The sequence below is a fragment of the Puma concolor genome, chromosome A3, assembly GCF_028749965.1.
Source record: "Puma concolor isolate L17-30 chromosome A3, mPumCon1.1.hap2, whole genome shotgun sequence".
Lineage (NCBI taxonomy): Eukaryota > Metazoa > Chordata > Mammalia > Carnivora > Felidae > Puma > Puma concolor.
The window spans coordinates 71,594,285-71,614,062 of record NC_141669.1 but is presented as its reverse complement, the minus strand read 5'-3'; the positions used below and the strand labels follow the sequence as shown (position 1 = coordinate 71,614,062).

General features: G+C 39.4%; 1 protein-coding gene across 20 annotated transcripts in view; it reads right to left on the bottom strand.

The window, feature by feature from the left end:
* The window catches only part of NRXN1 (neurexin 1), a 1,142,850-nt gene that overhangs the window by 567,214 nt on the left and 555,858 nt on the right, over window positions 1–19,778 (bottom strand). For all 20 annotated transcript variants that reach the window (XM_086701118.1, XM_086701120.1, XM_086701129.1 and 17 more), the window contains 2 exons: window positions 17,845–18,226; window positions 16,396–16,586 (listed from right to left, as the gene is read on the bottom strand). In XM_086701118.1, the coding sequence (XP_086557244.1) occupies window positions 16,396–16,586; window positions 17,845–18,226 (573 nt within the window). The remainder of the gene's footprint in view (window positions 1–16,395; window positions 16,587–17,844; window positions 18,227–19,778) is intronic.

Sequence of the window (19,778 nt, the reverse complement as noted above, 5' to 3'; positions counted from 1 at the left end):
ACAGCAGCAGAATGCAAGTGTCAAGGTATAATTAGTTCTTTGACTCAGCTTTCCTGTTTATTCATATGTATTTTTTTTGTGCTTCTTAAACATTTTACTTTCATTTTAATTAAAATAAGCACAATAAGAACAAGTGCTTTATAGATTTGGATGGCTAAAACTCTAGGCAAACTTAAGAAGGCTCTCACAATTTCTTATAATTGGCATTTGGCGGGCAAAAAAAAAAAAAAAAAAAAAAGGCTGAATATCCACTGCCTTTCTTTCCTACTGGCTGGACTGGAGAAAGTATAATTCTGGAGGCTTTGCTCTGGATAGGACCTTGGACAGCAAACTGGAACACAAGACTAACTTTGTTCTGAATTCTTGTGACTAGCTGGCAGAAAAAGTGCCATGAGACTGGGCTAGTTTCTGAGAGTTATTCTGCAGGAAAAGTACCTTCTGTTATCCCAGGGAACAACTGAACTCTGCCCCCAAATTTGTATCATTATCTTTTTTTTTTTTTTCAACGTTTATTTATTTTTGGGACAGAGAGAGACAGAGCATGAACGGGGGAGGGGCAGAGAGAGAGGGAGACACAGAATCGGAAACAGGCTCCAGGCTCTGAGCCATCAGCCCAGAGCCCGACGCGGGGCTCGAACTCCCGGACCGCGAGATCGTGACCTGGCTGAAGTCGGACGCTTAACCGACTGCGCCACCCAGGCGCCCCATGTATCATTATCTTTAATTTTAATCTTTTGTTGTACATCTACAAATGAACCTCCTCAGGTCAGATCTTGACCATATACCTTAATGCAGACAAATTAAATCTAGACCTCTTTGTATATATTAGGTGTGCCCTCTTAGAAGAAAAATCATCTTCAATACCTTGGGAAAAAACATTCATTTATTTACTTTATTTTATTTTTTTCTGGGGAGAAAGCTGAAGTCACAATTTCCTCTGACTGCTTAAATAAATTATGTTAAATTACTGAAAGCAGAAGCACAGAAGCTAACACATTTAAACTCAAGAGTAGACAAATGGAAACCTTTATAACAAACCACACATGGGATTAAACAATAAACACTGTCCAAGACCACATCTAAGATCAGAGCACACTCAGTGTTCAATATTGAAGTCAAAGTTGGCAATTCAAGTAGATGTTTTGCTCTGAGATACAAGATCTGTGTCTTCCATAGGTCTCTTAAAAATGTCAGGTTAATTTTAGAAACTCTTTGCTGAGGAGATGCTCACTGGTCACCAGTTTGATTTATTAGTTATCCATTAACTTCTCTACACCTTAGTCTTTCTTGGTATATATAAGGCTAAGTGCTAAAACCACCTGGTTTTAGTTCTGTAGTAAATACCTATCAACTCTTATCTTGAGGCTTATTCTGGCATTCTAAGTTCAGCCTAAAACCAAGCCATCATCTTTCCCCTGCACTGGGAAACTACTTCTAGACTTTTCTGTTTCATAGCAATCCCATTTCTCATCTCTCTGATACCCAAATTGAAATTTCAAAATCATCTTTTAACTCTATTCTCTATCTCACACCTTACATTTAAATTATTGACAAGAACTCATGACTCAGCTGTATCAATACTTCTGACATCTGCCAATTTCCTTTTCTGTAATTTCCTTTTCCAGTTCTTGTCTATCTTTCCCCTTGTACACCTTTCATGCAAGAGCCTGTTATCTGGTGTACCTGCATCCATCCTTCCTCTTCATCAACACCAGATCAGTCTCCCTACTGTGTTCGGTCTCTTCAATACCTCCCTCCACTTCTAAATAAAGCCAGAGGCTTAGCAGTATTCAAGTGTCCATGGCATTGTGAACCTCTTTTCTGACAATTACCATATTTATTTCCCAGTTCTTTGTGTGAATATCTTACCTTAGTATTACTTTATAAATTCCTTAAAAAATGATCATAAGCTTTATTTACATTCTCATATTCACTTAGTAGTCACTCAAAAATTATTTGTTGACTCATTGGATGAATAGATGGATTGGTGGGTTTGTATTCACTAAGTAATCACTTGAAGAATAAAGACATAGTGAAGGTTTTATGAGAGTATAACAGCCATATTTGTCCTTTGTTTCCTCTACTTGAGAAATAATAAAGTCAACTGTGGGGAATTTTTCTTCTACTGACTCCTTTCTTGAACGCAGAAGTGAAGCCATCCAACTCATTAAGAGAAGCCAATGCAGTGGCATTTGTTTTCTCTATTCTAATAGAGTAATCCACGACCAATTTTAAGTGACATATATTGAATTTATTTGTAGAGAGAGGCAGACAAAGATAGAAGTAGAGAAACAGCTTAGGGTATCAATGTGTGGCTATGAGAACCCCCTCGTGAGTCTTTTGAAGCTAGAGTAAGTGCAAAAAGCTTTGTGGGGCATTAAACTCTAGCCCACCCTGGCACTCTGCCTTATTCTGTCTCTGGCCATTCTGTTATTCTCTGTGTTGCTTTGTAAAAACATATAGCCTCCATAGGAGCACTTCACGCTGTGGACACTTTACACTATTTCTCCAGACTCTTCCTCTCTGTCACCGAGTTCTCAGCCCAGAAAGGCATGTGTCTACTGTTTGTGGGTTATCACTCAAGAACTCTAGGATTAGTTTTTCTGGTTTGTTGCTATAATCTCAGCTACTTGCCAGCCAAAGGTATTCCTGATCCTACAGCAGCCTCCCACATCCAACAATATACTGCTTTTGCTAAAAAGATTTTCAGTTTCACAAAAATCACTGAGACAACTGAACTTAAATGTGCAGAGCCCTGTCCAGGTGAGAGAGAGCCTCCTCAAAGCTTTGAGTCCTTGGTAATCAGTGTCAAGCATTGCCATGGTCACAACCAGAAAAGACAGCGTTCATTTTATAATATAACAATGGGGATTGATGTTGGTGTAGCATCCTAAACTTTACTGAGCATTTGTGCATATATAATTTCATTCGATATTTGTTGAGCTACAAAAGGAATAACGGTTATTTTGGAGACATGCCCCAAATGAAGATGCTATGGTTCAAGGCCATAATGCCAGAAAATGGCAGGGTCGAATCCCAAGCATAGGTCCCCTGAAACCCTGACAATTTCCACTTAATCTGTACTGGTTTACACACTGTACACTCCAAGCGGCAAGTAGCCAATTTGGATAGCTCCATTACTACAAAATACAAGAAGTTTTATAGTATGTTTGCCAGTGAAGAAAAGTAATGGTAATAAATGTTGGTCTGAGTCAATGCAAACGAATATAAATTCCCAGGACGTTGGGAGACTCAACTGTATACTAACTGAGTAATCTTATGAAGAAAAAACCAATTTGCTTCCACAGACATAAATATTAGGTATCAAAATTCTGACGAGGGGGTAGAATTCTTATGCCTCCACAATTTGGTTTTTAGATATGGCAGCTATTTTTCAATTGTCTCCTACGAAGAGATGAGTAGGACACTTGCATTCATCGATGGCCCAACCTAATACTTGTATATGAACAGGTTGGAGACTCTGATAAAGTTAACATTCAGACCTTAATGTTTTCCTGTGGTGAGCCTGGAGTGTTCATATTGACATTATGTTCATAAATAGGACAGATAATGCTTTTGACATTCTGAAGTTCCTGCCTCTATCTGATGTTTTCAAAATAAACTTGTCCAAAACATGAAAAAAAAATTTAAAGTATGATTATAAAACTTACAACACGAAGGCAGATTCTGTTTGTGTGTTTGGCCAACAGACTGTGAGGGAAAGCTGGTGGGCATGTTAAATGGGAAATAATAAAATGAAATTGCTACGGAGGTGTGTATAGTAATCCATCTTTTTTTAAACCCACACTATGCCAGTGACACCATGGCAGATGGGGTACGAGTTCAGGCATATAAATTCATGCCAAGCTAACTTCGTCTCCTGGCTTCGTAAATTTGTCTGTAGGTGAAAACAGAGTTCAGATAGTATCATTCTTTATCCTCTTTCTCCTCCGATTGACAGCCAGTGTAGATACCTTAGACATCCTTTAGCATCAGACAATTCTGTCACCATTTTGTGTTTCATTTTTCACTAACGTGTGATGCTCTCTAGGACTGCACACGGCTTGCAGAGGTTCTCCATCTCAAAAATACTGTTACACTTTAAACATGCGCAGAGCCTCAGTTTGGGTGCTTTGCTATCCCCTATTCCAATTGATCCTCCTACCAGTTCTTCACAATAGGTAGGAAGTTATTATTAACCCCACCTGCAGGTAAGCAAAGCACCCTTCTGAAAAGGGAAGTTAAGCGCCCAAAGGCAATACAACCAGTACAAGGAGAATTACACTGGCATTAAACCCTCCAGCTCCCAGGCTACCTCTTCTCCCACTATGCTACACTGCCTCCTATTTTTTGCTGAAAACCTTCTCAGTGACAGGAATAGAATAGGTGGAGGAGTTTAGAAATGACTGTTCCTGAAATTAAGAGACTTATAACTAAGGGACCAGTAAGAGGACCTATATAAATCTGTTATCTTTCCTAAGATGTTGAGTAGTTCTATATAACAATTTGGCTTCCTTTATTTTTTTTTTTCTTCAAAATAGCTTTCCTTAACTCAAAGGAATTTTCTTTTCTTATTTCAAAATAAAAGAACATTTATTTTGGGTGGGGAAGATCGAGTGCTATACAGGGTAAGTACAGAAAAACAGCTCTTTCCTATAATAATGGCCTGTTTAATGCAGGTAAAAAAAAAAAAAAAATGGCACCTGTTCTCAAGTAAGAGATACAGAATAAAGAGGGTAAAGCCACCAGTGGTTTTTGGATATCTTGGAAGGACAAAATGATTCAAAGTGCACAAAAAGCTTTATGGACATTGCCAAAAGTCTTCTATAATACATGAGCTTCATAAAGTCAGATGAAACTCATTTTTTCGTTAAGTACTTGAACATTTCTATAATTTTTTTTCAAAGGAGGAGTTCCTTCTGTGCCTGAAAGATGGAACATTCTCAATCAAGCCATCAAATCCCATTGGGATATTAGAATTCCCTAGGGCATGTCTCCAAATAATTTTTTCCCAATATTTAAATTCTTCTTAAGGAGAAATGCAAATATTTGAAAAGAAATGATCAAAAAGGGGAACAAGGAGGTGTGGGCAACCTTTCCTAAAGGCTTAGACATTGGAGGGCTTTAATAATAGAATGGAATGCTGGGGCACCTGGGTGGTTCAGTCAGTTAAGCATCTGACTTGGATTCAGGTCATGATCTTGTGGTTTGTGGGTTCAAGCTGCATGTTGGGCTCTGTGCTGACAGCTCAGAGCAAGGAGCCTGCTTCAGATTCTGTGTCTCCCTGTCTTTCTGCTCCTCCCCTCTGCTCTCTCTCTCTCTCTCTCTCTCTCTCTCAAAATAAACATTAATTTTTTTTAAAAGTAGTATCTTTCACTCCAGACATTCAGAAGAAATTCCTTTTAATGTGCTGGCAAACATACATAGTAGTATTTAAATCCTTCTATAGATCTGGGTTCAAATTCTATTTCTAGGCCACTCACATAGCCTTTCTGATCTCCATTTTCTCATCTGTAATATGGAAACACTAACATCTCACTCATCTAACTGTAAAGATTAAGAGGCCACACTTATGAAAATGAGTATCAAAATTCAAGTCCTAGCTGAAGTGCCAACACAATACATATGATAATGTGAGGGGGAGGGGATGGGGGGAAAAGTTACAAACAGAGAGGGAAGGAGGCAAACCCTAAGAGATTCTTAAATAGAGAGAACAAACTAAGCATTGAAGGGGGGTGGGGGAGAGGGGAAAGTGGGTGATGGGCATTGAGGAGGGCACTTGTTGGGATGAACACTGGGTGTTGTATGGAAACCAATCTACAATAAATTATACTTAAAAAAAAAATAATGTGAGCCTGAGACAGAGGCCAGATGCAAAATTTACAAAGGAATGATAAAATACTGATTCTCAGTCCTTGAATCCCTCAGTTATACCAAGGACAAAATAATAATAATAATAATAATAATAATAATAATAATAATGAAGGAGAAGAAGTAGCAGTCAGAATTTGGAAAGAAAGATGTCTGAGATTGTGCTGTGTAGTAAGCACTAGTGGCCCCCAAAGGGGGACTATATTCTAGCCCCAAGCTAGACAGAAGGCTTTCAGTTCTCCTGAAGAATCTGCTTTGAGTTTCCCACAATTGAGGTGATACAGGACTGGTACCTGCAATATTAAGAAAGCTCTAAACAGCCTGTGGCGGCAGGGTAGAAATGAGAGCAGTGGGAATGGGCTGTACTTCCAGGGCTGAGGAGTAAAGGAAGCATGAAAACTCCTCATGCGTGGTTGTGGGCCCCATGTGTAATGAGAGCAAGCCAGGCAGGGCTGCCTGGAGACAGAATGGACCCCGGGAGTAAGAGCTTGTGTGGAATGAACAGAAGGCATGACCGCTCCACAGGGTTAAGGCCAGGAGGGTCTGGAAGAGGGGCCCTGGATGAACCCAGGAAAGCAGTGCTAACGGAGTGAATAAGACATGTGCACCAGGCCACTTCAGACTTCAGCTGATGTCCCTAGTCAACAAGCTGTGAGAAGATAACAGTGGGAAGGGACAGAGCTGAACATGCCCCCTGTCCTGCCTGTGACTGGCCAAAGCAGGTGGCAGCCCCTATTTTCAGTTTTGATTAATAACTTAGATTGGCCACTTTTAAAAACTTTGAGTTAAAATTATGTTTTATAGTGTAAAATGATTATAGAATTGTCTTAACAGTGAGCCCAAACATTTCTTCTAAGCCCGTATATACACAATACAAGACATTTTGAAGAGATGGCTTGAGGTAAAAGATAACATGTAGCTTGATTGTATTTGAACATGATGCTTATTAAATTTAATGATTTCACATTTAAGCCCTTAGCAAAGTGTCTGACACATAGGTACTCAATAAATGACATTATTTATTAAGTTACTAATTATATGATGATGACACTAATGAAGGCAGTTTATTATGATGCATCTCTGAACAGAGAACAAAGACAGATGCCAGGCCAGTAGACAGTGTCTCTTGCAACAACACTCAGTTTTGCATATAACTCTGTTGTTGTCCATGATTCAAACTCGTGTCTGAGCAAAAGTACAGATAATCGTATCCCAGACCATCAAGTTTCTCAAAAATAGATGGAACCATGCGTGTCAAATTTATAAATGCCAAAGATCTACTGTGTTAGAAATAACAGTACATTAGTACACGACCTTAAAGTGCTCGGAGAAGTCTTTTTATAGTCCTGAAGCTTCCAAGGGGAACCAGTGGCAGGAAATCAAAGCAGTGTGCTTGATGGAGGGGGGTGGCAGGTCGGGGCAGAGGAGGGAGGGGAGCCTCATGCAGCCTGTCTAAGAATGCTAATAAGCAAACTATAAGAAAGCTGGAAAAAGTGGCCTAAATATTGCCAACACCTGTCACATCCAGGTGGACCTTACGAGTCCCCTCCTTGCAAACCCTTGAGCTTCAAAGAACATTTTGGCTGATCTTGAGCACTATAATAAGAATTGAGATCTCATAAGTGGAGTATTTATAATAGTGCATGGCATATGATAAGCTCTCAGAAACAGGTTAAAATAATTATTATAGCTATTTAATATCACTATAATTATTATTTAGGTGAGATGTTTAATCTCTCCAAACCTTACCTTAGTTTCATCATCTGTTACATGGAGCCAAGTACAGCAACCTCACCAGTTTGTCATGAAAAGTAAAGAGATAATCTACTAAGATAAATCTCTTAGCTAATGCTTAGCAAAGAGTACAAGATGATTGAGAGAATAGTGAGGTACCTTGGCTAAGGACACACATAAAATAAATAGTAGGGATGCTTTTTCACCTAAGTCGGTCTGACCCCAAAGCCTGGGTCCTTAATTACAAAGCTATATTGCTTCTTGTTTATCCTCAGGAAAAACCACAATAATTAATTGTGAAGGTCAAGAAAGGGCCCCTTTTAAGAGCAGAAACAGAAAACCACATTACTGTGGCATTAACAAGAAAGGCTGATTGACCTAATGCAGTTCCAAAGTAATAATGGAAGTACCTTCCTGTGTGTGAAAATACTGGGCCAACAGCAGCATGATGCCATTAAAAAATGTGCTTTCCTACAAGAGTAAAGATGGCAGAATTGGCTCTGAAGCATCTTTACAGTAGTGGGGGATAACTTTGTACTAAGCCCACCTAACTTTCCAGTCTATTCCAATTTTGAACCATGGCTCAAGAGAAACTGTTCAGGATCAAGGGGGAGAAACTAGCTTTCCTTTGGGTCACAGAAAAAGATGGCTGGATCTGCATTATTACTAAACCCTAACTAAATAGAACAACCACTGAAAATAACAGTGATATTTACTTTTGAGATCTATAATGAACACATGTAATATTACCTACAAGCCAGCCATGGCCTCTCTGTCCTTTATAGATCTAGAGGAGCCTGATTTAAATCTTTCCAATTCCACAGAGGATAAAAATCTAGCATTCTCATTCCCTTGTGTTTCCCCAAGATCTAGTGAGCCTGTGACTTCTGCTTCTGCCTTTTGTATCCCATGTGCTGTTCTGACCCCAGATCAACATAGTCTCTCTCCACCCACAGAATAATTTTGTGCACCCAAGCACTTATAAATTTAGTCATCTGAACATTTTGGTGCCATGCAATGCCCTGTTATCTACCATCTTGATGGCTGTAGCCCCCACCCCTAACCCCTGCTCCAGAGCAAGGCAGACACACCAACTTGATTTTTGCAAAGCAGATTACAGATCACCTTTAAAAACTATAGGGTGACCTACACCCACAGGGTGACCCTGCCTCCTACTATCCCCCCATTCTGGTCATAGGAAGCACATATGTTCCAATCAACCTTACTCTCTAAGAATTTGGCGCTATGGCTCCTAAACTCAAGTGAGTCTCTCATCAGTATTTGAACACCAAAGGTGAAAATCCAGGTCTGGGGAGTCCCTTTTCCAATGCCTATGAAAACATGGAAAGCCAGTGCACTGAGAGGGAGAATAACAACGCCAACGCCTTGTTGGAAAGTTACGAGAAGACATCTCACAGCCTCTGTGGAGACCATGAGAGTGAAGATGCTGGCTTGGTGCTGACAGGTTTCCCAAATGGGGATCTCATGAAGTCTAGCTTTAAACTTCCTCTTTCTTGTCCTTGGGTTCCTTGAATGATACACTTTGACTAACTTTCCTTTTTTTCACTGAATTAGTGAATGGATTTATGTTGTGTTTTTTGTTTTTTTTTAATTTACCTCCAAAGACCTTTGTTGAAGTCTCCCTTCAGAAAAAAAAAAGAAAAAGAAAAAAGAAAAAGAAAGAAAGAAAGAAAGAAAAAAAAGAAAAGAGGTTGGCTTACGAAAACTCTAAAGACTCAAGTACTTCATCAGTGACAAAGATGTTGCCAAGCTTATTCAACTTTCAAGAAGACATCTCAGCTTCATCCCTGGCCTGGGATATACTGGAGATATACTGGATAATACTGGAGAGAGACAAGTATTGAAGGCCTAGCTACAATGAGGCTGGGGTCTTGTGAGCATTATCTGATCCCTAAGAACCCACCGCACCACCTATAGGCACTTTCTCCTCTACAGCATAAATGTCACCAGCTGTAGAGCTTGTCTAATTGCTGTCCTGTTGGGACATGATAAACTGGCACCTTGTCCAAAAGGCATTTTTGAACTGGATTCAGATTTCCAGGAGCCCATGCTTTGCCATGGGAGGACTGAGGAAGGCTATTTCTCCTGGAAAATGACCTCCTCACAGTTATTCCAAGCACACAAGCCAAGGCCTGTGGCTGTTAGAGCTCAGCCAGTGTCAGGGGTGAGCAAAAACCAGCATCAGGACTTCAAGCACCTATATCACCTTTCCCAAAGCAAGGTTGGAAGGGTTAGGGTGTTTAAGGTTGCACCAGAAATAAAAAGCAAATAGGTGATCCCTACACCACCAGTCTCCATCTTGTGTGATGGCCAACCACATGGAGAGTGTTTTCCAATAAGTCCAAAGAAGTTATCAGATTTCTTTTCAGCATGTTGCTCGAGGCTTTCGCTTGCAGTCAACTGAGTTGCTATGAACAATAAAACTCATCTTCCCTGGCCTGTTGTAAAAAGTGTTAAACTGGGAATTAGAAGACCAGATCTAGAAACACTAGTTATCTGTATGGCGGTGCTGGCACTTCTCCCCTGAGCACACTTCTCTCATCTGTAAAAGAAACGAGTCAGACCAGATTGTCTCCAAGATTACTTTGAGCTCTAAGTTCCTATGATCCTAATGGTGAGAAGATAAACTTCAGATAATAGATGTAGAGGGAAGAGAAAAACCTAAACAGAAAATCTATGCCCAGTGTAGATGAGGTACCAAAACAGGTACAATGGGTTGAGGAATACAAAAGAAAGAAGACAGGGAATTGTTCACAGGGAATACAGAACTTTAATTCTGTTCACTTATGGAAGCTGGCCCAAGGATTCTAAGGAAGAAGATGGAGGGACTTCCACACTCAAGGTCAGACAGCAGGTCCAAGACAGCTGGGCATGGAGGGGGGGAGACGTCCCACTGTAAGTGGGGGTGAGACTGAAACAATGACAAAGGCCTTGCAGGAAAGAGATCAGATTGAGACTGATTTTTGCCATGCCTGATTTCTGCCAAGCCTGATTTCAGGGGAGAGGTCAGGAGACAATCACTTCACATGTCTAATGGTCTTTTCATTCTCCTGTGGGAAATGGAGTAATAGAAATGTCAAGTCTTACTTTTACATACTCGGAGACTGACTATCTCTGTTCTGTACTGTGATGATTGCCTTCAAAGTGGTCTCTTTCCCCCAGCTGGAGCCCATCCTCTGCCTCCAAGCCAAAGGAATGACTGTAAAATGCACCATGAACTATGCTCTCCTGCTTAAAACCCCTAAATTCCCTGCTCCTCAACTCTGGCATGACACTCGGGCCCTTCTGAATAAGCAAATCACCTACCTTCCTCCTAAGAAGCTCGGAGAGCCTTCCAGCCCATGACTTCTTCCCAGGGATCATCTTTGAAATTCAGGTTTTATGCCAATGCAAATCTAGCTCTGTGTTTACAGCTACTTGGCCTGAAGAAGGGAGCCTGACCAAAACAGCAGGGCAAAAGTCAATGAACTTGTTTTCTAGAAAGGTCACTCACTGTGTGAGATCCCATCTTTTGGAATTTGAAAGTGAGATGAAGAGAGAGGGATAGACAAGGTGGTAATGCACACAGGAACAAAAGCAATAGGTTGAAGCCATGAGGCAGAAGTCAAGAATAGGAGAAGCCAGGGAGCAGAGACAGAAAATATCTAAGTGGGGGTAGACCCAGTAGAGAAAGGATCGGTGGGAGAGCATGGAATTGGGGAGCAGTGGATATTCGTCCCGGAGGGTTGCTCTTGAGATTCCAGTATGATTATCAGAACAAAGTTCTTATTCTCTATGCTGCCTCATTGTTCAGCAGTTGAAAGGATTTCTTGTCTCTCTTCCTAATGGATCCTTAAAATAATCTCCCATTAACTAAAGTAATGTGACTAAATCTCTGCTCCTTTTAAATAAATTAAAAAGAGAGAGAGAGTTCTAATAAAGACAGCTTAACCAACAGGACAACAGGAGCTTGCCTCCAGTTTCAGCCCTATCTCCTACTTTAAGGCTAAGCTCAAAGTTGGACTCTTCTCTAAAAGTTTCTTTTCAAGTACATTATCAAATACAGGGCAAGGCAAGCCAGCAATCAGATGCCATATGGGCTGAACATACAAAGCCCGGGTATGTTTAAATATGATCAGGACTTGGGAATAAAATTGGATCACTAAAGAACGGAAGTGATGATATGTCAAATGGCAACATTAAAGGGTAGAGAAGGGGGGGCATGTGTTATATTCAGGATTGCAGAGGGTAGGTAGCTGAGTGAGAGAGACTGGTGTGTGATCAAGATGAAAAGAACAAGAATACTATTCATCTTCAATCTTTGCTTAGAGAATGAATATATTTGAAAGGAAAGCCCTGGTTGGGTTGTCTGTGATTATGGAAACTTTTAGTGGCTTGGTAGCAGAATAAACAATAGCAGGTGGCTGCGTTCAAAGTAAGATTTAAAGAAGAATATCAAGAAGGTTAAAAAATAATGGTCAAAAGGAGGGAAGAGACAAGACTGGAAGACAGAGGGAAAGCTTGCTCAAAGCCCCGGGGTGGAAGGAAGGGGGGGAGGGGGGCAAGGAATCAGAGTGTGAGTGGAAGAACAAAGGGCTGACTCTGCCTGGGCTGACCTAGATGGGGTCTATAGGTGAATTAATCACTTGTAAGTAGTTTGCTAAGTGGCCACCTGAGGGCACTGTATTCACTCCACCTTGAATTTTTTTTCCCCTATCAAGTAAATTATCCTCAATTTTCTCAAGAGTAAATTTAATGCCTTATAGAAGGGTACCCATGGAAGATGGGGGCCAAAGACAGTCCTTCCTCCCTATCTTTGTTCTTGAACTAGATTAATGAATGAACAAGGCTGACCTTAATTCAAATACCCGGGTTAACCATAAGGATGATATAAAATAAATCATTTAAATCTATTTAGTGTTTAGTAGAAAGTCAATAAATATCAGCTCCTTCCCATATACATACATACGCAAACATACAAGTTTGCCGAAGACAGAACATACAGAGGAATTACACAAACCGTTTATCTCTCTAAAGGGGGCAGGACTCAGAAGTCCCACAATGAACGTGCAGCTGTGCTAGGAAATCAATGCAGAGAGCAAATTTATGCTGCTCTTTTCATTGCATGTTGCAGCTTGTACATAATAGCCAGAGGGAATAGAATACAAACAGCTGGGAAATAAAGATGAAAGCAAAACTGTATCAGCAGGGAGAGACACAGAACCCCCTGAGAACTCAGCAGTGTCACGAAAGATAATTTGAACAAGGTCACCTGCACGGAATTCCTCTTCCCAGAAAAAGATCATTAGACTCCCGCCCATTGCTGACCATCTCCATCTGAGTCAAGGTGGGGAATGGGATAAAGAGTCCCTAGCTTGCAAATTTATACATTAAATTTCTGTCTATATAAATCAGAGTTGTGGATAAAAGCATCATTATTATCAGTGCCCAAAATATTATTATTAGATGGTTGAAAACAAAGAATTTGTGCTTCCTCACGCAAGAGGACTCTTGAGGTTTTCCCCCAACCTCAGTCCCATAAGGCAGGTTTTGCGGACTGATGCTGCCCTCTAGTGTCTTTTTATGGTATGGTAACGCGAGAAATAAAAACTTCCAAGAACCCTGAAGCAATCAATACCTCTTTGACCCAGGCCTGATAAAGCAAAACAAAACAAAAGTAAAAATCCTAAAGTAAAAACAAAACCAGGATCTGTACTAAACTCAAAAATGAGTTAAATTTTGCTTCAACGTAGACACTGCATTCTTTGAGGGTTCTGAAAAAATGGTATCAAGATTAGTGTGTGCTCTTCAAAAATAAAGACACTTGCCATTTCCTACACTTTACTGTCGAATGGTTACTGCTTCAGTCTGTCTGAGGCATGATCCAGAAACTTGCATTTCGTGAACCCTGTCACATGGTTCTAATGTGGAGCTGGTTGAACTCACTTTGAGAAGAACTAAAGATTATGGCAGTGACTTTAAGCGGAGTATAGAATAAATATGATAATTTTCTTACAATTCTGTAAGGGCAAAATATACATGAAATAAAAATCATCAACCAAAAATAGGTCACCCTTCATTTTTCCTGTATTTAGAATGCCTGAATTCTACATGACTAGCATGCTAAGAAAAACAATGCTGTTCAATTCAGAGTGAAGAGTTCATGTGGATGGTCTCCTAATCAATCAGCCCACCTCCAATTCCAGTGGGCATCCAGGTGGAGAAGAGAAAATGCCTAGTTGTTTTACTCATTCTTCAACAATACCTTCCTCTAACGCTCTTCCTGGTGCCACCAGATTAGTTTTAATGGCCTGATATGGCTGTAGGCATCCTGTTCTTCTCTGTCCTGTAAATGCCCCACGTCAAACTTCCCTATGGAACAGAAAGCTTTCCATTATAGGAACACTTTCTTCCTCTTCAAAACTGCCCTCTCCCTTCTTTGCACAGAGGAAATGTTCTGTCAGTATTTCTCATCTGACCAATGCCTCTCACTACGCATACCAAAAGGTGGTAATGACAGAAGCTAGGAAATGTGTCATTACATGACCAAGCTCTCTTCTTAAGCCCCTTCTAGTCAGTGGCACACATGGCAAGAGAGCTTCCTTGGGGTTATCGTTGCCATTGGATCACACATTCAATTTACAAGCCCACAGCTTTGGCCTTTAATTTTTATGCTTTAATTTCCGGGACTTGCTTTCACTTTTTGGCATAGTCTGATAAATGTGTAAACACATAGGAACTTCACAAAGTAAAGGGGTGCAGTCATTGGTATAGAATCTCTATTCACCTGGGGAATTCACTTCAAATTTAAATAATGGGGTATTTTAAAGGCAAATGCACTCAATCAGAATTCAATACTTAGTATCTTAATGTAATATAAAATGCTATTTTCAATTCATAGTTTTATTTTTTGTATTGTGGCTAAAGCCTTTCTTACATTCAGAATCATGAAACATTCAATGTTTTAATAAAAATAGGTCCTGATGGTTAGTTAGATTTGTAAAGGTCCCCTCCAACACCAGAAAGAATCCTATACCACAGCCTTCTATTACCCTCACTTCCATTTTTAATGAGCATTAAACAAATATTTACCTCAGGAAACTGTCCTAATTGTCCAATAAGATATAGCACATTGCCTTGCACTACTTCTCTATACCCCAAATGTTTATGTAGGTCTGTGCATGTCATATACTTCAATCAGCCATGAACTGCTTCTTTTCCAGCCACTTTAGCATCCCACACAGTTTCTAGCGACAGCCATTTATGCTAACTGAGGTCTCCCTCTCCACAAACAGGACGCCATTTTGGTTTAGCTTTGGTGGCTGGCATGGCCAGCACATTGAATGTCACAATGTCTTCCTTTCCCTTGACAATTACCACCTGAACCCACTGTGTAAAACAGGAGTATTCATTAAATAGGAAAATATGGAAAACTCATTCCATTCACTTTAGTCAGAGAGAAGAAAGATAAAGAGCTTTAGCCTGTTAAACAGCATTTCCTTTGAATCTCATTTTCCTTTCTGAGCTAAGCTATTAGATGTGTGGACACAAACAGGATCACTTTGAAGTTAACAAGAGGCCCACTCTGAAAGAAGGAAGACAGCCATTATCACACATTTTATGCGTTGGATAAATATATTCCTGGGACTGTAAATATATTCTGCAATTATAGGACATGAAATACTTTTCTTTCTTCTTTCTTCTTTCTACTTTCTGTCTTCTTTCGAAAGACCATTTTTTTCTAGAAAGGGTTCTGTTGGATTTTCTCTTTCCAGTTCTCTAACTTCCCCGTGTATTTATCTTATGAGTCAAAGGAAAAGAACCCATCAATATAAATGAACAGCTCTTGTCAAGCAAAAATGTGACCACAATGATCCCTCCAGGGCTTTGGGATGCATCAGGGTAGAGGGGCAATGCAGGGGGCTTGTGTCAGAAATGGGGCGGGGTGGGTATATTTACTCTACTGTGGCTGTTGTTTCATCCCTGGGCAAGCCATTCAAAGCTCAGATTTCCTACATTCATAATAAAATGCTAATAATACCTCGTCCAGTGCTTGTTGCAGTATTAACAAGATGGCATGTATGGATATATTCTTAGTGAATAACAAAGGCCCACTCAAATAGAAACTTCTGTTATTTTTTTCTGTTACTGACATGTTTTCTAAGCATTTGTCTTGCTCACTTGAGAAAGCGAGTATCGATAGGGAAGGACAAAGTCTGTTAAACTTTTTTAGCAGCTGGTGAAAGAAACATTCCTATTAGTGTGTGCCTGTGTGTGTATGTGTGTATGTTGTGTGCATACGGGTAGGGCGGGGCAAATTCACTGTTGGAGACACAAGGGTGTAAGCCAGGCTCAGACCCCTGTTGGTCAGAGGGTGTGTAAGTCTAGGAACTCTCACCAATGAAAGAAAACTAGTAAGTTCTAGAAGAAACTCCTTAGGAATCTAGTTACTTGACCCTAAATCCATTAAAAACTGTAGGGACTAAAGAAACTTGCAAACAACCTACTTGTCTTTATAATATCAAGACTAAGAACATGTTTTCTCTTTAAATTTTAATCATGCATGCATTCTTAGAGATTGCATTTTTTGAGCTATTAAATATACATATGTTTCTGCCACATTAAAGGGGAGCACAAGCTTGTATGTTGTATTATTAATTATGTGTTGGACATAAAACTCTGATCACTCTTGGCAAACAGTAGATACACACACTCCAAAACAAAGGATTCGTCCTGTGAGTGGAGACCATGTGGGTTCGTGCCTGTTACTCCGACGCAGTGTGAACTTACTTTTAAGGTCCAAGTTCCTGGCTCCCGCAGTGATTTGTGTTGTGATTTTCGTGTCAATTTTGACAGTGTGGAGATTGCTGGTGTCCCTTGATATCATCACATTGTGCCACTGATTGTCATTGAGAGGTTTATTTGAGCTCCCTTTGATAAGGTTAGCACCATTTCCCAAATCAAACACATAATGTAAGTACCTGGGAAAAAAGCGAAGGTGAGGAAATGTCATCACTTTTTGAATTTTTGATGGAGTCAAACTGGATATTACAAATGGAGATCTTTTTTTTTAATGTGGTTCCATTCTTGTTAGAAATCTGAGTGAGCTGTATATAGGCTCAGCTAACAAGAAGGTAAGAAATACTACTGTTTTAGAAGGAGGATTATTCATTGTCTGCATGAAAATAGTGAAAATTATTTTCAAAATCATGGTCTACATCTCACTTTATGACATTGGAAGGTCAATACCTTTCGCTACTCATTCTCTATTTCCACCTACACCCCATCTTTTGCCAGTTTCTTGTACCTGCTTTTCCTTCATCTTAAATGCCTGTTTTTTAGATGGGAAATGTGCACTCACCCTTCAAGACTCAGCTCCGATATCCACCCCCCCCTCATACATTTTCTTGATTTCCTAAAAGACTGTCCTGACCTTAGCACGTGATCATCTGAGGCAACTTTTCATAATGCTTCTCTGCGATGTTTATGTGTTCACCTATATTCCGTAGGGTTGCATGTTACATGTGTGGCTCCAGTTTGGTAGAATCTTAGATGTGCACAGAAGTGGTGTATATAGATAGATAGATAGATAGATAGATACACACATATGTGTGTGTGTGTGTGTGTGTGTATATATATATATATATATATATATATATAATTAGTGCCGGGTATACTCTCTTGCCCATTGTAGATATGCTATAATGTTCACTGACTGAATGAATGAATACTCAAATCAGTTAAAACACATCATGTTTTCCTCACCATTTCAAGGAAATTTCACAAAAATCTTTCCTTCTAAATTCTTCACGGAATTCTGATATAGAATGAAATTTGAGTTAAATGGATTTTATGAAATTGAAGTTATCTGATTACTTATTTTAGGTGTTTAATTAGCACAAATTTTTATACATTTGTAGAAATGCTTTTGTAGAATTACAGTGTGCATAGTAAGGAAACCCACATTTGAAGCATAAGATTCATGGAATGCCTATCATAATTAGAACTCAATGTTATTTGTACCTCATGTATGAAAGTGTAGGTATAGAAGACTTACTGATTTCCTATTAACTTTACAAGATATCCAAGAAGTGATTTGAACAAATATATTTAAGCCATTCTTCCACAGTCTTGCCCGCTACCTTAGAAACGAACACATCTGTTTAATGTATATTTTTGGTTATCAAGGTCAATTTTGCAAATTTTTATTTATTTGTCATTGAGCTCACATATACTCACCCTTTAACTAATTCGACCACAATAAAGTCATTTCCATCCCCACTATTATATAGTATTAGTCCATCTAGGGATGTTGTCTTGAACTGGAAAAAAAGATGCATAGAAGTGTAGGCTTGCAATGTAGCTAAGGCAACATAACTTGATTTGGTCTTGAAGGTGACAGGGTCTGCTATGATGTTCCTGAAGCCAAATCTGGCATTGAGCTCACAGTAATCTATGTCACCATTTTTACACAAGTCAATGTATGCCATTCCATTAAATGTCAGGCTTTGCAGGTGTCCAATGAAGTTGGAGGGGACAGAAGACAGATACCGACGTTCCGTGATGATGCCAGTCTCTATGTTATGAAACTCCAGCCTCGTGTGATCGCCTGCCATTTGACCTGAAAGGTCAATAATAATAATGTATTATTATTTTTCTGTATCTAAAAGAAACTCCCAACTTTAGACTTCCATGGCGATATCACATTTTAAAATACAAGGATCCAAATACCTTTTGACATTCAGTTACATATGGTAAAAACATAGCAATGATATTAAAGGGTAAGGCTGGATACTTAATAAAACTTTCTTAGGTCAGGTTTTAATCTTTGTCCAAATCGTAGCCTTAACAAAAATCACCTTCATTAGGCAAAATTACAGAATTTTTTTTAAAGTAGAGGAAAGAAATAAAGGAAGCAAGAAATAAAGAAAGAACGGGAAAGAGGGAAGGAGAGAGAAAAGAAAAGAAAAAGGAAGGAAGGACTGAAGAAAGGAAGGGAGGGAGGAAAAAGGGAAGAAAGAAAAAAGGAAGAAGGAAGGAAGGAAGGAAGGAAGGAAGGAAGGAAGGAAGGAAGGAAGAAAAGATAGATGGAAGGAAAGGAGAGGGAAGAATTAAGGGCAATGACTGTCCTAAATTGTTCCATCCAACATTGATACATCCCAGCTTCATGGTTACATGTTTTCTTAAAGAAATGCTCTTAAAGAAAAAAAAAAAATGACTCTATATTTTCCTATACCCAATAGAAAAAATGAAGGGCTGCTGACTATTCTTTCAACAATGAACCATAAAAATTAAATATGCACTTTTCACCTCCTCTTTTCTGTGCTGAACAATTCCCACAGTCTTCACTAGAGCTAGCCTCCTGGCTGCTCTAGAGTTTCTGTTGATCTCTTCTGGACCCATGCCATTTTCCTTGCACTTATGTTTTGGATACCTAAACTGGGCACACTCTACCAAATCAAGGCATGCCCAATTTTGAGACTATGAGTAGAATCAGCCCTGAAGTACAATCTTTTTTAAACACCCTAGAGTCAGATTTGGTTGCAGATTTATTTATTGATTGACTTTTCAATTCAGTCTCCATGCTTCTCCATTCCACTAAATTCTTCTATCAATCCCATGAAAACCCAACCCAATCCCGTCTTTACCTCTAGAGTGATAACTGTACCTACCTACATACCACTGAAGGGAAGATAAATAAACAAAGATGTGAACTTGTTTTCCGGTGTACAACATAAAGTACTCTTAGCATTGCTAGTAATTCTCTCCTAGCATCTTGCTCTTGTCCAATTAAATTGTCATTTGCTTTCTTCTAAAACTCGAAAAGGTCATTCAAATTGCAATCAAGTTCTTCCAGGTGCTATATTCACTACTCAATTTGGCATAATTGGAAAATTTATCGAGCTTACCATATCCTGTCATCCATGATATTAATGAAAATATTAATTAGAGCTAATCCCAGGATCAGCCCCTGAGAAAATGCACTGAACCTTCTTCCCGGGTGTAATGAAGATTGAACAATCATCTATGTGGCCCTCCTTCAACCAACTTGACAGATTTTCATGTCTTCAATCAAGACAGTAAAATATTGGCTGGCATTTTGAGGAAATGCCAGTAAGCGAAATATAAAAGGCATATTTTTTTCTTGTGCAAGAAAAACTTCTACGTACATT